Source organism: Suncus etruscus, chromosome 5 (genome assembly GCF_024139225.1).
Source record: "Suncus etruscus isolate mSunEtr1 chromosome 5, mSunEtr1.pri.cur, whole genome shotgun sequence".
NCBI lineage: Eukaryota > Metazoa > Chordata > Mammalia > Eulipotyphla > Soricidae > Suncus > Suncus etruscus.
Window position 1 is genome coordinate 35008266 of NC_064852.1, and position 21141 is coordinate 35029406.

Genomic DNA, 21141 nt, shown 5'->3' on the forward strand with positions numbered 1-21141 from the left:
CCACTTACCTTTTTTTTGTAACATAAGGGTAAGAGTCAGATCTGTGTTTCAGTTAGGCTTGTCATTTGTTACTGGACAGACCTTTTTCTCTAAAGGAGATGTTTTACTTGTCAGTCAAATGAGGATGGTTAGACTAGAATATAATATAGATTTTGCTCTTTGAAATATTTCTCTTCTTTTTGTGAGTATTGAGTTGCTTACTTTTCCTTATTTGGTTATATACCTATTAGTTTAATTTTCAGCTTCCAAAGAGGCCTATTCATTTAAATTTAGATGAAAAATTGGCTTTCATGAATGTCCTTTTCTTCAAATACAGTACTCAAAGGCAAAAATGGTTTTGTAGAAATGAGTGCATTTGTATGTTTAAATGGCATCTGATTTATATTGTGCCATGTACCATTACTGACAATTATGCGGGCTTCGAAATGAAATTATGACTTAAAATATATGTGGCATATGTTCTACTCCAATTAAAAATATGCCTAGTGAAACTTTTCCCTTTAGCTTCACAAAACTCTGTTAAAAATAGAAGAATCATGTAAGTTGATTTACATTTCTTTAGTCTTTGTATGGATATAATGTTTGGATCTTTCAAGTTTTAAATATGAGATAGCTATAAATTTCATTTCATTGTCTAATACTACTAGTAATGAGAAAAGTTCACAGTGATAGAATTTTTTATATGCCAGGGTATATATGCCAAGTTCTTTACATAAATTATATTTTACTATATGATTTTATAGGCATGCTTCTTTGTTTAATATTTACATAAAGAAAGTCTTAATGCTCAATTGGCATTATGCACAAAAACGTCACAAACTATTGTGAGTCAACAAACAAGTAGAACAGTCTAAAGAAAAGAATCATCCTGAAGCCTTGTGACAGATTTACCAAATTATTTTATTTACATAAAAATGTGTACACATACTTTCCCTGTACACAGAAAATTCTAAGTATATATACATGTATGATTCCCACATAATTTACAACAAACAGCATTTTAATCTTTTTTTCTAGATGAAAGTAAAAAGATGTCTCAAAATATTTCACACCAACCACAAAATTACAAAAGCACCTGATGAACTCAGCAAAAATTTCAAGCATATTCTACCACATACTAAGCCAAGAACAATTTTTACAAAAGACAAACTCAAACACTGTTGCTATCACCACAAAAGTAAAGAAAAGAAATGGAGATGTAAAATAAGAGACTAGAGCTATTGGTTTCCTAAACATGGTAAGAGATTTTTTTTATTGGTTCGCATGAGTTTTCCTTTAGTCCTCAATTTAATGTTTTGCTTTGATGTCTTACAGCTAAGAAGAGAGGGAAAAAGTTAACATTCATTATAAAAAAAGAGTAACCATTCCACAGTCTTACAGCTTCTAGAACTTTCTGCTGGAAGGCCAGACCCTCTTTCTATGTGAATGTCAAGATCAATAAGTTCTACCAAAAAGAGTATTACCCACATCAGAGAATATGGAAAGGATACTGATTATGAAGTAACGATAATTTAGGAGTCATTAACATCTGGTGATTCAGGTATCTTAATAATACACACTTGTTAATAATTATTGGCATTTAATGTTTTATGTAAATTTGATTCTTTATTTAAATAATTAACTTGATGCAAGAATAACTTAATCTAGGGGGCTAGAATTTTTGAATTCATAGATTTCTCCCTTTTAGTCCCTTATTCTAGAGACTAAAATAATCAGTTTCATATTCAGAGTTGTACACATGCATATTAAATCACATCATCAAATGAATAAAAAGGGAGTTAAAAGGTGAAAACTGATATAAAATAGACTTGACTGACTCACAGCATTGAATTTGTCATTGTGATCTTTATTTTTGTTGAACTGACGTCTTCAGATCTGCTTTGCCAATATACAAAATCATTATTTAGATTAGAATCACAACAACGGTGATAAGCAAGCACTGGGCTATTTAAATTACTTTCCATTCAACTCTAGCTCAAATAATAATGTATTTAGTTCCACAGTGGCACTGCAACTTCACACACGACTTTTGAAACAAATTTTACCCCTTCATTTCTCATATCAATAACAGCACAGATGTAGGGGGAAATGCAGCAATAAAAAAAGAATTTGATGTCAGAAATGTGACTCATCTATCAAATACAATCTTTTCAGTTACTTTACTGAAACTGCTATTTTTAAGGTAACCTTCCAAATCATATCTCAAAGGCAAGCCCATTTCAGGAGCAAAATTTATCACATGCATAATCTTTTCCTGTTTTCTTGTGTTGCTACCACTGATGTCTCTTTTGGAGAAACAACACTATTTCCCAAAGTTAGTTATCCTACTTGTAATGCCTTCATAACCAGACTGACTCTATATTATGATGGAAACAAATACATTTTAGATTTAAAGATTATTTCATTGTCCCCTCACCCCTTTTATTTTTAATTTGGAAACCTTGCTGGCCACTAAGTTCACTTAGCCAGGAAGTAACAAACAGGATCTTTTACCATGAAGAGCTGTGCTTTGTTCTTGGTCATTCTAATTAATTATACACATGTCTCTCATTTCCATTGCTGTGGAAAGATTCAGCCAGAAGATAAATATGGGGTCTCGCTATGGTAATTGTAGTCAGGACAGACTTTTTGCACAAGTTTGTAATCAACACTGTAAAAGGCAATGTAAATGCAAATTACTTTGAAGGGCTTGGAGCACAACCAAGATACGTGGCTCTGAGTTTGCTCCTGATAGCAGATCTTAGATGGGTCAAAATTGCACAAGGCAGTCTTCTTTGCTCGATCTGTTTTTTCATACTCAATGCGACAATTGAAAGATTTGGATTCCTTGGTTTCCAAGGTGGACTGTGGGGAAACTTCAAATTCCACCACTTTGGAGGGGGGGACCAAACTCACTGAAACGTTGCCCAGGCCTGTGGAATTATGTCGGAAATAGACACTGAAGGTGCCATTTCCATGGTCAACAATTTTCCCTGTGATGAGCAGGTTGAGTTTGACAGTTTTAATATTGGAATGGAAGTCACCCCAACCGAACATTTTCTTAAATTTTCCGGTTTTGACTATTGGCCTCCGTTTAGTTCTTGCCAAAGGTTCCTGAACCTCTGTGATGTTGGATAGCCAATCCCAAAAGTTTTCCATGCTGTCTGCGTACTCCAGGTGTCCAGGTTTTGGGATTGGAGACTGCTTCACAAACAGGCGCAGAGGATTGATGATCCTTGAGTGCACAACATTTCCAACCAATGTCCCGGGAGCATCTTTGTCTTCCCAATCCAGCCCCTCTGTAGCATGCACCACTTGTTTATTGTCGCTATAAAATAGCTGTTTGAAAAGAAGAAAGAGAAACTTTAGGTTAACTTTTGAATGTAAACATCTTAAGTACAAAGAACAAAGGAAATTATTATTGCAATATTATTTTGACTCTTGCTAAAGAATATTTTATACATCTTGGCTTAATCAAACAATGTAAAACTTTGAGTTTAAGGGGCTGGAGAGATAGCATGGAGGCAAGGCGTTTGCCTTTCATGCACAAGGTCATTGGTTAGAATCCTGGCATCCCATATGGTCCCCTGTACCTGCCAGGGGTGATTTCTGAGCATAGAGTCAGGAGTAACCCCTGAGTGCTGCCGGGTGTGACCGCCCCCAATAAGCCCCCCACCAAAAAACAAAAAAATCTTTGAGTTTAAAAATTTAAATGATGGAATTAATAATAGAGAATTTTGTTTTTAATTGGTTGGTTTTAGTCTGTTTCTGTTAAGTCTCATTTTTTAAATATAATTTTATCTTTCCAATTTGGGAAATGCAGTGTATCTTATTCTCTCATTTAATTAAAACAAACAAACAAACATTGTGAGAGTTTTCTTGAAAATAAAGTCAACTTTGTACTGCTTAAGGTTTCTACCAGGGAAATAGAAACATTTGACTATGATAAGCATAGTGAATACATTTGAAAATGTTCGGTTATTATATTCAAATATCTATATCATCATAATTTTGTAGATATTTGTTATCTTTGATATAACTTGTTATCTTGATATAATTCTTTCCTTAAACTCTGCAACAATAAGGTGACATAAATAGTATTGGAAAGTTCTGCCAGAGTTCTAGTTGCAAATGCATAATTTGAACAGAGACACCCACATCCAGTGCCTTCCTCCAAGTCTGTGCAAGTGGCAACACCATAGATGGATCTAACTCTTGAAGGAGAGACCTAACTAGCAGGAACAATACATGGACATACTAGCCTTGCTGCAGATTACATTGGGGCCCTTTGGGGGGCCCCTAGGAACCACCATTTATAATCTAATCAGCCCAGCTTCACAGATCCTCAAATTCATGGAACACTTTACTGCTTACATGGCCACGCAACAACCCCCCTAAATTTATTTTACTTTATTATTATTATTGTAGTTTTTGTTTTTGTTTTTGTTTTGGATCACACTCTGGTCGGCCCCATGCAAATGCAAGCTAATCGCACTACCACTGTGCTATCGCTCCAGCCCTATCCCCATGATTTCAATACTGAGTTCCCTTTAAGAATACATTATTTAGATGTGAAATTATCATAGGAGCCACATAACTTCAACACACAAAATCAACCAAATGATCAAATTTCAATATACATCTTAGTAGAGCTTCAGACAATGACCTAAGACCTCATTGTGAGATATGGCAGCTTTCACAAACTTTCTTTTAATGAAATTCTTTTCTATAAATTCATTAAAAATAAGTTGTACAGGACCCAGAGAGATAGCACAGCAGTATTTGCCTTGCAAGCAGCCGATCCAGGACCTAAGGTGGGTGGTTCGAATCCCAGTGTTCCATATGGTCCCCCGTACCTTCCAGGGGCTATTTCTGAGCAGACAGCCAGGAGTAACCCCTGAGCACTGCCAGGTGTGGCCCAAAAACCATAAAAAATAATAATAAAAATAAAAATAAGTTGTAGAAAGCAATATTAAGCACATTATTTGATCTACCAGTGTCAAGCTGTGGGAAGGTTGAGAAAATGATGACATGGGTGAAGGGAATGTTAGGTTGGTGATGATATTAATGTTGGAATATTGAATGCCTGAAATACCTGTTAATGAACTACTCTAAATCACAGTCTCTAAAACAGAGGTCTCAAACTCAATTTACCTGGAGGCCGCAGGAGGCAAATCGGAGTGAGGCAGGGCCGCATAAGGGATTTCGCTTACTGAATATTCGCAATAAAAAAATCACATTAGTAAGAAAAAAATTCGCAAAAAATCTCATTAAACATTTGCATACCCCAAACAGAACTGCTCAGGGTATGTGAATGTTTAATGCTATTTTTTTCTTACTAATGCGATTTTTATTGCGATTATTCGGTAAGCAAATAATCGCAAATACTGCAATATGTGAAGGCCAGCCGTGGGCCACAAAATGTTGTACGGAGGGCCACAAATGGCCTGCGGGCCACAAGTTTGAGACCCCTGCTCTAAAATAAAGAAATTTAATAAAAATATGTATTTAAAATTTGGTTTGTTTACAATAATACCCATCTTTAGATAATGTTATATATTTTATAATTTTACAATTTGTAATATTAAAATGTAATGTTAAAGTGATTAAATAAATTACATTATTTCAAGTATAGATATTAAAAGATAAAAGTGTTTTATTTGAAAATGTATAATTTCTAATGTAGTTGCCTGTTAGAGAAAGAAAATATATTAAATTAATATTTTGAGTCAACAGATTGCCAAATGCTTTAATATAAGTTACTAAAAACAATTATATACTGAAAAAATTGCTAAAAGTTATGCCAATAGAACAGATTCTATTCAAATCATACCCATTCAAACATAGCACATTAGTTTTATTTTATTTTACTTTTTTAAACATTTTTCTTTATTTAAGCACCATGATTACATACATGATTGTAGTTGGATTTCAGTCATAAAAAGAACATCTTCACCAGTGCAATTTTCCCACCACCAATACCCCCATCCCCATCCTTCTCAACCACATGCCTGTATTCCAGATAGGAATTCTAAATCTCTCACTCATTAACATTGTCATGATAGTATAGTCATTTCTCTAATTAAACTCACCATTCTATGTGGTGAGCTTAACATTGAGAGCCAATCTTTTCAGCCCTCATCTCTATAGTTTTGGGCATTATTACAATATCATCTTTTATTTTTCTTAAAACCCATAGATGAGGGAAACTATTTGGTGTGTTTGTGTGTGTCTCTCTGGCTTATTTCACTCAGCATAACAGTTTCCATATCCTTCCATGTATAGGAAAATTTCATGACTTAGTTTCTCCTGATGGCTGCAAAATATTCCATTGTGTATACATACCAGCTTCTTTAGTCATTTATCTGTTAACGGGCGTCTTGGTTGTTTCCAGGGTCTGGCTGCAATGAATATAGGTATCAGGAAGGTATTTTTGTATTGGGTTTTTGTGTTCCTAGGGTATATCTCTAGACGTGATATAGCTGTATCATATGGGAGCTCATTTCCAGTCTTTTGAGTAATCTCCATAGCGTTTCCCATTAAGACTGGACTAGACAGCATACCCACCAGCAGTGAATAAGAAAGAGTTCCTTTCTCTCTACATACCGGCCAGCACTGATTGTTCTTGTTCATTGTGATGTATGTCAGTCTCTGCAGTGTGAGAAGGTTCCTCATTGTTATTTTGATTTGCATTTCCCTGAAGATTAGTAACTTGGAGCATTTTTTCATGTGCCTTTTGGCCATTTGTATTTCTTTTTTGATGAATTATCTGTTCATTTCTTCTCCCCATGTTTTCATGGAGTTATATTTTTGTTGTTAAGTTCTCTCAGTACCTTCTATATTTTTATTTTAGCCTCTTATCTGACATGTATTGAGTGAATAGTTTCTTCCACTCTGTGTGGGTGACTTTTATATGTGAGTCACTATTTCCTTTGAAGTGCAGAAGCTTCTCAGCTTAATATACTCCCATTTGTTTATCTCTGCTTCCACTTGTTAGGAGAGTGCTGTTTCCTCCTTGAAGATGCCTTTAGTCTCAATGCCATGGAGTATCTTACCTACATATTGTTCTATGACTTTGGGATTTGACCATTGTGCATGGTGTTAGATGGAGGTCTGAGTTAGCTTATTTGCAAGTGGCTGACTAGTTGTGCCAACACCACTTATTGAAGAAGCTTTCTATATTGGATTTATTGCCCCTTTAACATAAATAACTTCATAGTATATCTGCTGCACATTCTCTGAATACTCAAGTCCCTTCTACTGACCTGAGGGTCTGTCTTTATTTCAGTACCATGCTGTTTTAATGGCTATAGCTTTGTAATACAATTTAAAGTTGGGGAAAGTGATGCTTCCATATTCCATTTTTCAAAAGTTGCTCTAGCTATCCACTGGTGATTATTGTTACAAATGAATTTCAATAGTGTTTGGTCCACTTCTTTGAAGAATGTCATGGGTATCTTTAGAGGGATTGCATTAAATCTGTACAATGCTTTGGGGAGTATTGCTATTTTAATGATATTAACCCTACCATTCCATGAGCAGGACATGTGCCTCCATTTTCATTTTATTTTCTTTTATTTCTTGAAGCAAGGTTTTTTTTGTTTTCTTTGTATAGGTCTGTAACCTCTTTAGTCAAGTTGACTACAGGATATTTGAGTTTGTGTGACACTAATGTGAATGGGATCATCTTTTTAATGTTCATTTATTCTCTATTATTATTGGTATATAAGAAGGCCATTTACTTTTGCATGTAGATTTTATAGCCTGTCACTTTGCCAAATGAACCTATTGTTTCTAGAAGCATTTTGGTAGAGTCTTTAGGGTTTTCTAAATAGAGTAGCATGTCATATGCAAACAATGAGAGCTTGATTTCTTCCTTTTCTTTTTGAATGCCCTTACCTAATCGCTATGGCAAGAACTTTTAGTACTATGTTGAATAAGAGTGGTTAAAGAGGACAGCCTTGTCTTGTACTAGATTTTAGAGGAAACAATTTTAGTTTATCTCCCTTAAGAATAATATTTAGCATTGACTTATGGTAGGTAGATTCGACTATATTGAGAAAAGTGCCTTCCATTTCCATCTTGGTGAGTTTTTATCAAGAATAGGTGTTGAGGTGTTGGACCTTATCAAATGCTTTCTCTGCATCTATTGATATGATAATATGGTTTTTATTTTATTTTTTGTTGATATGGTGTATTATGTTGATTTATTTATGTATGTTAAGCCATCCAGGCATTCCTAGAATAAAACCTAATTTGTCATGGAGTATGAACTTCTTGATGAGGCGTTGGATCCTATTTGCTAGAATTTTGTTGGGGGATATTTACATTTGTGTTTATCAGGGATATGAGTCTGTAGTTGTTTTTTTTGTTTGTTTGTTTGTTTTTGCAGCATCTCTATCTGGTTTTGGTATCAAAATATTAGCTTCATAAAAAATTTGGGAGTGTTCTTAATCTTCTTTTTTTGTTGTTGTTTGGTTTCGGTTCACACTCAGCAACATTACTCTGGGGTCTATTCAGAAACAGCTCCTTGCAGGCATGGGTGACCATATGGGATGCCAGGATTTGAACCAATGATCTTCTGCATGAAAGGCAAATGCCCTACCTCCATGCTATCTCTCCGGCCCTGTTCTTAATCTTCTTATTTTATGAAAGAGCCTGAAAAGGATTGGTTGTACATCCTCTTGAAAGGTTTAAAAGAACTCATTAGCAAATCCATCAGGGCCTGTGCTTTTGTTTTTGAGTAGACTTTTGATGCCATTTTAATCTTCTCAGTAGTGGTGGGACTGTTTAGATATATTAGATCATCCTGGCTTAACTGTGGAAGATTATAAAACTCCAAGAATTTATCCATTTCTTTTAGGTTCTCATGTTTTGTGGTATATTTTCTCAAAGTAGTCTCTGATTACCCTTTGAATCTCTGCAGTATCTATAGTGATCTCCCCCTTTTCATTTCTTTTTCTTTTCTTTTCTTTTTTTTTTTTTTTTTTTTTTTTTTTTTGTTTTTGGGCCACACCCACAGTGCTCAGGGATTACTCCTGGCTGTCTGCTCAGAAATAGCTCCTGGCAGGCACAGGGGACCAGGGGACCATATGGGACAGCGGGATTTGAACCAACCACCTTTGATCCTGGATCAGCTTCTTGCAAGGCAAACACCGCTGTGCTATTTCTCCGCCCCCCCCCTTTTCATTTCTAATCCAGTTTATCAAGTTTCTCTCTATCCTTTTCTTTGTGAGTTTTGCTAGTGATTTATCAATCTTGTTTATTTTTTCAAAGAACCAACTTTTGCTTTTGTTGATTTTACTAATTGTTTTATTGACTTCTACTTCATTGATTTCTGCTCTAAGCTTTGTTATTTCCTTCTGCCTACCTGTTTTTGGTTCCTTTTCTTGACCATTTTCTAATTTTATAAGCTGTCATTAAGCTTTTTATAGAGGCTCCTTCTTCCTTTCCAATGTATGCTTATAAGGCAATAAATTTTCCTCTGAGTACTGCTTTTGCTGTGTCTCATAAATTTTGGAAATTTATGTCTTCATTGCCATTTATTTCCAGGAATGTTTTGATTTCCTAATTGATTTCACTCCTTATATACTGGTTGTTCAGTAGTGAGCTGTTTAATTTCCAGTGTTGAAGTTTTTCTTCTTTGTCCCTTTGTAGTTCACTTCTAATTTCAGTGCACTGTGATCTGAGAAGGTTGTGTTTCGGATTTCTCTCCTCTTGATTTTATGAAGGTATGTTTTATGGGTTTTACTTTTTATTTTTTTTGATGGTGTTTGATTTCCCATGTTTAATAAAATTAGTCAATATTCATTGCACTGCTATTTACAATAGCCAAAATCTAGAAATAATTCAGATTTCCTACAATGGATGAGTGGCTAAAGAAACTGTGGTACATCTACACCATGGACTACTATGCAACTGTCAGATCAGATGAAGTCATGGCATGTTCCTATACATGGATGGATGTGAAAACTATTATGCTGAGTAAAATAAGTCAGAGGTAGAGAGATAGACACAAAATAGTCTCACTCATTTATAAGCTTAAAAAAAATAAAATACATTATTGTAATAATACTCAGAGACAATGGAGATGAGGGCTGGAAGGGCAGGCTCGTGATATGAAGCTTAGCACAAGGGTACTGACTGCAGTTAGAGAGATAACTACATTAAAATTACCATAACAATGGCAATGAGTGAGATAAGTACAATACCTGTTTTGAATATAGGCAGGGGTTGGGGGAGGAGGGAGATGAGAGGCATTGGTGGTGGGACTATTGCACAGGTGAAGGGGGCTGTTCTTTTATGACTGAGGCTGAACTGCAAGTATATTTGTAAATTTTTTGTTTTGGGGTTACACTCAGAGGAGCTCAGGATTTATTTCTTGCTCTGTGCTCATAAATCACCCAACAGGCTGAGGGCACCATTCTTGGATACCATAAACTGAACCGAGGTTTGTCCCAGGCTGGTGGCATGCTTGGCATATGCCCTATTACTGTGCTATCACTTAGGTCCCATGTTTGTAATTTTGAAGAATAAAGTTTTATTGTTTTATTCTAAAAAATTAGTCAGTATATATTATGAGAGAATCATGTATAAAACTTGCTTAGTATCAATGTTTATGGATGATTTATAAAATCTCAAAAATAGAGGTTTCTAAAGAAGTATATAGTCTTTTATCTCTAATGGTACAAACCACTCTTGTAATGATTTTCCGAAAAATTGACAGAATAATAGAGTGAGTAAGAAGTGAGACTGTTATTAGTTTTTTGGGGGAGAGGGGACCACACTTGGTGGTATTCAGGGTTTACTCCTGACTCTGAACTTAGGAATTGCACCATGAATTACTCAGGGGATCCATGGAATGATGGGGCCCAATTATGTTCATCTGTGTGCAAGGAAAAAACTCTATTCATGTACTGTCTGCATTCTTGAGACTATGTTTATGTAACATTTCCCCAACATTTTAATACTTGGCAAAATAGCTGGTACATCTAGTCTCAGATTATTACTACAAGTAAAAAAGTATTGCTTTTTATCCAGTTTGGAAAACATAAGAGATAGCCTGGCTATATTGCAATTATCTATATGATACAGTATAATAATCAAGCTCTTTTTTATACATTAATATAAATCTAGATGTTCTAACAGAGTAAGAACTATTTTAATCTATAACTTATCTCCATAGTCATATTTAGATTATAAATACAAGGACTCAAATGTATGATTTTTTTCTTCTTTTGAGAGGTACCTTATATTGGACACTAGATTTATTCACAAAGGACTCTCTTTTTCCTTTTTCTTTTTAGGAATCCTAAACCATTGAGATGACTGTGAGTAATCTCAGTGCTACTAGTGATTAATTCAGTGGCCTTATGCAAGATTATTCAAGTTCTCTAAGTAAGCTGTGTCATGTCCTGAACACTCGTACCTAAAATATTTTTTTACTTAACATTTTTTACTCACCACTTATAAATTTGTCTAAAAGCAACATAATATAATATATTCTTACATTTTTTAGAACCTAAATCTGTGCTATCTCTTTTTAGGAATTCATTCATCTGAGTTGAGACTTCTGTTTTCAGTAGGAAAAAGAATCATTACTTAAAATTTCAGCTCAAAATATTTGGGTACTTATGATATTATAACTATTTTTTAGTTTTTGATATTACTAACTTCATTTATATCAATTGGGCATAGGCAACCTATGTCGTTCACTACTGGCTCCAGTTAAAATGTGAATATTTTGTTAACTGACATGTCAAGGCTAATATGATATGACCTGGTCACTTTACAGCAAAAAGGCAATGAGCTGATGTGCAGAAAAAAAGCCCCTTGTTGACCAAGTTGTTTTAAATTATGTTCTATGAGATTGTTCTTCTTGCACTCAGCATCTGGTTTAATTTTCACCTCTTTCCAGAATTTAATGCACTGTGTTACTTGTTTGATCAATGCTGGCAGAAAGTACTACTACTTGCTGAGAATTGTTAACATACATAAACTTCTTTACTTTAGGTATTTACTCACATTATCTGTTAGAACTTCCTAACATGTTCCTTATACTAGCCTACTTTCCTCTTTATAAAATAAGGAATATTATGTTTCCTTTTACCCTGCTATTTAATATCAAATTTTAAATGCTATTTTAACCATAAATCTATAAACATTGAACCAATGATTCAATAACAAGTATGTTTGCAATGCTACAGAATCTTGCATTCTGGGGTTATTGCATTTAACTACAGAAACTTAATTATATAACAGATATTAAGAAATCCCTTACTTCTCTTTAGAAAATCTGTTTAATGCTCCAAGACTACAAAATGATTATAATAATAATTATGGTAATGACTCATTGGTAAAAATTTAAAAAGCTCAACATTTTCCTTTTTTAGGATCATTTTATTTATTCTTTTTTTTTTATTTAAGCACTGTGGTTACAAAGTTATTCATGATAAAGTTTCGGTCATATATTGTATACCACCAACATTACCCACCACCAATGTCCCTAGTTTTCCTTCCACCCTTCTCCCTGCTAGGGAAGATAAGATAATATCTTTACAGTAACATATCTTCATAGTAAGATATCTTACCTCTTCCCTTTTTTCCCTTTTGGTACTGTGATTTGTACTATTGTTAACAAAGGGTTAAATGGATATGGCTTTATATCTTTCAGCACCCAATTTTTGTTCACATTGATCAGTTCTAACTATTACTGTCATAGTGGACAATTCTCTACCCTTTTTTTTGTTGTTGTTGTTTTTTTATTTTATTTTAATTATGACAACAAAGATGCAAAGAAAGAGGACAAGGTAAAGTTACAGTGAAAGCCCAATCACCCATAAACAGGATTCTCAGTAGTACCATCGATGATATCCCAGCCTTGATCTTTCAGCCAAAGAACATTAAGAAAAACAAAACTGAACCCATGTACAATACAATTACTTTGTCCCTCAAATCCCCAGTTGTAGTACATATTATTTCTTAGCAGCACACCATATAATCTAAAGATATTAGACTTATGTAACTCTTTAAACATTGAGGGCAAAGTACATTTATCTAGTTCCATGCACATGCTTACTAATTTAAGTTAACCTCAAAAGTTTCAGTGGGTTGTTTTTCTTAAGGATTGGAGTCAAGGGAACATAGTAAAAAACGATATTAAAGTGGCATTTGTTTGCATAGGCCCACCAAAACATAAGGGACATGGAAAGAAAAATTATGGTCTAAATACATGGAGACCCTACCCCTGAAGTTTCCTGGCACAGGACTGACTCTAGGCTCCAGGCAAACTAGTTTGTCCAATTCAAGTCATCGTCTGTAGTGGCAATACACCTCCATTCCTCACATAGTCTCTGTTGTTGGTATCATGCTTCTGTATTAAAGATCCTGGAGTCTGCATATCCCATATTGCAGTCAGGATGGTGCAGAGCATCCTCTCGTTTCACCTCACACTTAAGGGGCACTAGAGAGAACCATGTCCTGTAGAGCAGGTCATTGTTGTTGTCACGTCTTCTCAGTATAAACGGAAGTCTCTTTTTAGGAGGTCGATGTCAGACCCTTGGTAGTGTCTTTCCTGGTAGAGGACTGCTTCCAACTGTTGCTATAAAAGACCTTGGATGTTTCGTAGATAGCTTGCCTGGTTCCAGCGTGAATGGAGAATGCACATTCATCTGAGGCCTGTGCCAGGTCATTATATCAATGTTCAGGGTGTAAGGTACATTGTAATGAGATTTATTAGATAATAACTAATCTGTATGTATAGTGTTTTCCCATTTTAATGTGTCTATGCAAACAAGAATCAATGCCATGAAGCGTTATTGGTGCAACTGGAGGCAATAGGAACAAGACCAGCAATTTCCATGACATAGTTCAATCAAAGGCATCAAACTGAGGGACAGTTCCACCAACAATCCTTACTGAACAGCTTACAAAGAAAAGACAAGGTGAAAAGTGGATAGAAACATCATGGTAGAAGAATATATAGAGAGTTACAGCAGTTAAAGAAAATAATCATAAAATATTCCAAAGATATATGTGTTCAATATGTGTTTGATTTGTGTCCTTCTAAATAGTTCTGGGATTTGTAAGATCTACTGTATGTCTTTGGTCAGAGATTAAAACTGTGTGTTACTGAAGTTAAGAAGGGTAAATCTGGGGTACTGATGGTTGGGAGGAGCATATGATCGCGCAGGGGCACTAGCCACCGAGCGGTTTCAAAATGTAGACTGGTATGAAATTGCCAGTGACAGCCTGAGTATAGCTGAGCAGTTATCTGCCACCCCCCCAGATCAAACGCCACCCCCTAAGCCAAACTCTGGAGCAGGCCTGGGAGTGGGGAAAACCCAGGGTGCCCCATCAGCTCCTCCCAGAAACCCACCTGGAGATCCGGAGGAAAGGGGGAGACAATTCTCTACTCTTAACTGCACTCCTCATTCTTTATGACAAGCTTCCTGACATGGCTAGTCCTCTTGGCTCTCATCTCTATTGTCTCTGTATATTATTACCATACAATCTTTTGTTTCTTCTATCCCCAAATAAATGAGACTATTATGTCTATGCCTCTCCCTCATTTTACTCAAAAACTTACTCTTCATATTCATAAATGTATAAGCAAATTTGATAATACCATTTTCTTAACAGCTATGTAGTATTAAATTATTGTAGCTAATCATTAAGCACACACCCTGTTTTAACACCTAGCAGTGGTCCTCAAACTATGGCCCGCGGGCCACATCTTGTATTTGTATCTGTTTTGTTTCTTCATTGCAAAATAAGATATATGCAGTGTGCATAAGAATGCGTTCATAAGTTTTGTTTTTACTATACTCAGACCCTACAATGGTCTGAGGGACAGTAACTGGCCCCCTGTTTAAAAAAGTTTGAGGACCCCTGACTAGAGCATACACCATGATTTCCCTAATATCTTTACCCTATCTTCCCTAATAACAGAAGCATATACCCTATTTTAATTCCCTCAAACATCCTACCTGATTGACTGACACAGAATCCAAACCCTACACACCCCTAATATAAATATATATTTCTCACATACAATAAACGAAGTTACTCTTCTAAAGTGGCTGGTGGATGTTTCTTTGTGAATACTCTGCTACCATGGATCCTACCTCACTAATAGCTTCGACATTTTTGTCACTGTCTGTACTAGTCTCATTTACACATTATGTTGATTGTAAAGTGAACCCCTCCCCAAGTTCCTTTTTCCTAACCTCTCCCTTTGAGATGTAAAAACCCTCCTGGGATTGGGGGTTTCTATTGGTTTGAATAAAGAAAGGAGTCTGGCTTGGGCTCAAGAGAGGGAGCACAGGAGAGAAAAACACATGGTATACGCAGCACATGGCAGCGAGAGCTGATTCCAATGGATATCTTTTTTGACTGCTGTGTATTATTTTTTTGCTACTACCTTACTTCATCAGACCTGTTTGCCTAAGCGATTAAAAACATTGTGCCTGGGGCAGCCTCACCCTACTCATGGATATTTTTATTCTTAACTTTTATTTTACAGTAGATGTTCCACAGTTTCTTTAATCACTTACCTGTTCTCGGGCACTTGGATTGATTCTAGATTCTGATTACAGTAAATAGAGCTGTGATGAACATAAGAATGAAGAAGGCTTTTCAAAAGCATGGTGTATTTTGTGTTCTTAAGGTGTATCCCTAGTAGTGTTATAGCTGTATCATATAAAAATTAAATTTCTAGTTTATTTAGGAATATCCATATTGTTTACCAGAAAGGCTGAATCAGTCAATATTCCCACGAGCAGTGAATGAGAGTCCCTTTTCCCCTGAATCCATGCCAGCACTGGTTGTTATTTTTCTTTGTGATGTGTTCTAGTCTGTGGTGTCAGATATCTCATTGTTGTTTTGAATTTGCATTTCTATAATAATTAGTGAGGTGCAGCAATATTTCATGTGCCATTTGGCCAACTGTATTCTTTGAAAAAAAATGTTCATTTTCTTCTCCTCATTTTTGGATGGGCTAGATTTTTTTTTTTGTTCTTGTTGCTGTTAAGTTATGTCAGTGCCTTGTGTATCTTAGATATTAATACCTTAACTAACGAGTACTGAGTAAATAGTTTCTCCCATTCTTTTGGTAGTCTTTGTATTTTAGTTACTATTTTCTTAGAGGTACAGACGCTTTTGAGTTTAATGTAGTTCCATTTATTTACATTTTCTTCCATTTGCTTGGTCAGCAATGTTATTCTTAAAGAATATTTTAGCTTCCATAATAGAGCATTCTGCCTATGGTTTCATCTATGTACCTTACGGTTTTGTGGAGCCTAGAGCAGGAGGCTAACACTTGTCACCCAGTGTTAAATGTTCCATTTTGGGCTTTTAGGCTGTCTTTATTTGCAAACTCTAACAGCTTTCTCATAGTTCTCAAGGCCATTAGAAATTATAAACACTGCCCTGGGATACGTAGGCATAGCAGATATCTTGGTAGAGCTAAGATAACAGGAGCTGTGTAAAGTCCCCTGCAGCCCCCCCTCCCCCAAGATGCCAGCCTATTAGTTTAACAGTCAGCAAGATGAAACAGCTCTTGCAAAATCCTATATAAACTTGTTTGTAGCCCACAGGGGGTGTCACCTTCAGTGGGAGGTAGCCTTGACTGGTCAGCTTGAGGCATGCTGGTAGATGGAAATAAAGCTTTACTTTGCTTTGTTTCAATTGTTTGGTCTTGTCTTTTGACTCTGGACCCTAACAATTGGGGTCTCATCCAGGATCAAAAAATATTGGTCAAGTCATTAGTACCGCTACCTAGATTTTAATAGACATAGTCCAGAACCCCCCTTGAGGTTATGAGGCTATTGGGCTTGCTAAAGGCTTGATACAGAAACAGAATGCGTTGCTAGCAGAGATTGATCTCCAAAACAGGTGAGGGTTTAGATCTACTTTTCCTCAAGAAGTGTGTGTGTGGGGAGAGTTGTGTATGGCCTTAAGGGAGCAGTGTTGTTTCTACGCAAACAGATTTGGGGTCATCTGGGAGATTTTGAAGAAAGTAAAGACCAGTTTGCAAGAGTGGGAAAGGCAAAGGAAATATTCTGAAGAGTGGTTCATTCAGTCCCCCTGGATGATCTAAGTAGGTCTTTGCATAATTAGTCTCTTCATCTGGTTTATCCAGGCCCTCATAGCTGCTGTGCTAGGGGCCAGAGGGATGATGCAGTGGTAAGGTGTTCGCCTTGCACAGAGCTGACTCAAGACGTACTGCGGTTCCGGAGGCATCCCATATGGTGACCCAAGCCAGGAGTGATTTCTGATCGCATAGTCAAAGCATCGCCAGGTGTGGCCCAAAAACAAAAACAAAAAAGATGCTTGTACTATGGTCCAGTATGTGCCAATAGGTAGGGACAGAGAAAGGAGACCTTAAGGAGAGTCAAAGATTGACTCAATACCAAAAGAAAAGGATATGTGGAGCCTAGAGCAAAAGGGATTCCATTTTATCAATCAGTGTTAAGGGTTCCAATTTGTTCTTCTAATGATTTTCAAACTTTCACAGCTTTCTCACAGCTTTTTCATAGCTCTCAAATCCTCTAGAAACCATAAACATAGCCTGGGGCACCTGGCCAACAGCAGATATCTTGGTAGGGCTAAAATAGTAGGAACTATAAACCATAAACATAGCCTGGGGCACCTGGCCAACAGCAGATATTTTGGTAGGGCTAAGATAGTAGAAACTATGCAAAGGCCCCACTCCAGACACCAGCTTAAAGATCAACAAGATGAACCAACTCTTGCAAAGCCCTATATAAAATTTCTTGTAGCCCAAGGGTGTGGGAGGTTGTTATCTTTTGCTGGAGATGATTCTGACTGGTCAGCTTGGGCTTTGCTGGTAGACAGAAATAAAGCCTTCCTTTTCTTTGCTTTCAATTGCTGTGCTTTGTTTCAATGGGTCTCATCCTTCGGCTCCAGACCCTAACATTTTTAGGTATGATGTCAAGGTTCTAATTCATTTTCATTTGTCCTTTGTACATGCTGTTAAGAAGATGCCTGTGTTATCTTTTTTGCATATAGATGAAGAGTTTTATCAAAACCACTCGAGGAAGAAGCTTTCCTTCCTTCATGTTGTATTTCTTGCCCCTTTATCAAAGATTAATTAACCATACAGCTATGGGTCTATATCTAAATTCTCAAGTCTATTCCACTGACGTGAAAGTCAGTTTTTATTCCAGTACCATGCTGTTTTAATGATTATTGCTTTTTAGTACAATTTAAAGTTGGGGAAAGTGATGCTTCCCATCTTTTTTTCCCTAAGTGTTGCTTTAACTATTCTTGGGCTTTTATTGTTCCAAATGGTTTTCAGGAATGTTTGATCCACTTCTCTGAAAAAATGTCATGGATATTCTTTTTTATTTATTTATTTTTTGGTGTTTTGGGGTCCCACCAAACTGCCTTCAGAGGTTACTGTTGCCTATAAGCTCAGAAATATCTCCTGGTTTACTTAAGGGACCATATGAGATGCTGGGGATCAAATAAGGGTGGTACTGGGTGAGCCCTGTGCAAGGCAAACACCTTACTGCTGAGTGATTGCTCCAGCTCCTATCATGGGTATTCTTATAGGAATATCTGTATATCTGTATAATGTTTTGAGAAGTATTGCCATTGTGATGATATTAATCCTCCCAATCCATGAGTAGGAGAAGGGTATATGTCTCCATTTTCTTGTGTCCTCTTTTTTCTTTTTTTTTTTTAAGCAGATGACCAATATCTTTTTTAAGTGTCACGGTTACAAATATGTTTGTAGTTAGATTTTAGTCATATAAAGTACACTTTCCTTCTCCAGGCAACCTTTATACCACCAATGCTACCCAGCTCTCTCCTCCCTCAAACCCTCCCTGTCTTCACTCACTCACTCACTCACTCACTCACTCACTCACTCACTCACTCACTCACTCACTCACTCACTCACTCACTCACTCACTCACTCACTCCTATTGTCATGATAGTTGTTAGTATAGTCATTTCCTAACTGCATTCATCACTCTTTGTTGTAAGCTTCATGGGCTTTAGTTTTGGGGAAGAATTTTGACTACCATTTTAATTTCCTCAATAGTAATGGGTCTGTTTAGATAAGCTAGAACATCCTAGTTCAACCATGGAAGATTATAGGCCCCTTATTCCTTCCTGACTTTTGCAGGTAAAGCTATAAATTTTCTTTTAAACCACTTTTGTTGTATCCTACAAATTCTAATAATTTGTGTCTTCACTTCCAGGAATTTTTTTTATTTCCTCTTTGATTTCATCTCTAACCCACTTGTTCAGAAAAGAGCTTTTTAATTTCTAGGTTTTAAAGTTATTCCTCTCTGTCTCTTTTTAGATCACTTCTAATTTCAGTGCTTTATGACTTGAGAAGTTAGTTTGTACGATTTCTATCCTCTTGAATTTTATGGAGGTATGTTTTGTGGGCCAGCATGTGGTCTATACTGGAGAATGACCCATGTGCATTGGAGAAAAATATGTATACAGTTTCTGGAGTATGTGGATTTTGTCATACAATTCTATTGTTTCTAGAAGCTCTCTTGTGGAGTCCTTAGAATTTTCTAGATACAGTATCTACCAGGACACTTTTTCAATTTCTCCTTTCAGAGCTAGTTTATTCTTGCTAGGTTTCAGCATGGTTGACCTATCAAGGGGTGACAGGGTGGTATTGAGGTCTCCCACTATTGTGTTGCTATTGGTATCTTTTTTCAGATTTGTCAACAATTGTTTTGAATATTTTGCTGGTTCCTCATTGAATGCATACATGTTTAGAAGCATGACTTCTTCCTGTTGTTCCTTGATTATTACAAAATGTCCAACTTTGTACCTTATACCTTTTTAAAGTCTAACATTTGTGTCATCTGATATTAATATGGACAGTCCTGATTTTTTGTTTGTTTGTTTGTTTTGCTTTTTGGGCTACATCCTGTGAAGCTCAGGGGTTACTACTGGCTATGAGCTCAGAAATCGCTCCTGACTCTGGGGACCATATGGGAAGCCAAGGGATCAAACCAAGGTCCGTCCTAGATCGGCCACGTGCAAGGCAAACACCCTATTGCTATGCTATTGCTCAAGCCCCAGCCACTCTAGTTTTTAAGGGAGCTGTTTGCTTGGATGTTTGTCTTCCAATCTTTGATTTTGAATCTATGTTTGTTCTGACTATTCAGATATGATATTTTTGTAGGCAGCAGAATGTTGGATTCAGTTTTATGATTCTTTTGGCCACTCTGTGTCTCTTATCTGGTGCATTTGTTTCATTCAAGTCGACATAAGTAAATGTCATGGAATTCAGTGTCATCTTTTTGTAGGAGTTCGGTGTGTCTGTTGGTCTGTCTTGACTTAAAACAGACCTTTCATTTTGTCTTTTAAGGCTGTTTTTGAGTCTGTAAACTTTCTAGCTGTTGGTTATCTGGAAAGCTATGTAGGCTTCCTTCAAACCTGAATGTGAGTCTAGCTGGGTGAAGTATTGTAGGTATGGCTGGGTGAAATATTCTAGGAGAAGTATTCATTTTATTGAGTTTTTCACTATATACCGCTACTGCCTTTGGACTTTGAGGGTTTCCTGTGATCCCTGCTGTAAATCTTAAAGATGCACCTTTGAATATAAAAATACCCTTTTTGATCTTGCTACTTTCAGTATTCTAACCCTGTCTGTGGGATTCATCACTGTGAGTAGGATGTGCCTTGTGGTACTTTTCTTTGGATCTCATTTATCTGGTATTTTTTGGGCAAGCAGAATTTGGTTGCATGCACTCTTTAGCTCTGGGAGTTTCTCTGCAAATATGTCCCTGACTATTCATTCTTTCTGAGAATTTTCTTCCTGGGTCTCTGGAACTTCAACAATTCTTTTGTTCTTTCTATTGAGTTTACTGCAGACTTCTACTTTCATCTGTTCACATAATTTGAGGATTTTTTTCATTGTCTGATTATTTGTTTAAAGGCTCATTTCTAACCTCTTTGATTTTATGGATTTATTATGCATCTCATCTTCCAGCTCACTGATTCTGTCCCCAGCTGCTGTTACTCTGCTGGAGAGGCTTTCCAGTGAAGTTTTTATTTCAGGTACTGTTTTTTCAGTACTGTTATTTCAGTTTAGTGTTTTATCATTTCTATTTTCATATCCTCTCTATTCTTTTACTTTCTTACTTCTTTTTTCCTGGTTTTCGG

General features: G+C 36.3%; 1 protein-coding gene across 1 annotated transcript in view; it reads right to left on the reverse strand.

Moving 5' to 3' along the window:
• Nucleotides 1-1787: 1787 nt before the first annotated feature.
• Nucleotides 1788-21141, reverse strand: part of NXPH2 (neurexophilin 2) — a 133749-nt gene continuing 114395 nt past the window's right edge. Inside the window, exon 2 of the mRNA XM_049773765.1 lies at nt 1788-3318. Within this exon, the coding sequence (XP_049629722.1) occupies nt 2572-3318 (747 nt within the window). The 3' untranslated portion in view covers nt 1788-2571. The remainder of the gene's footprint in view (nt 3319-21141) is intronic.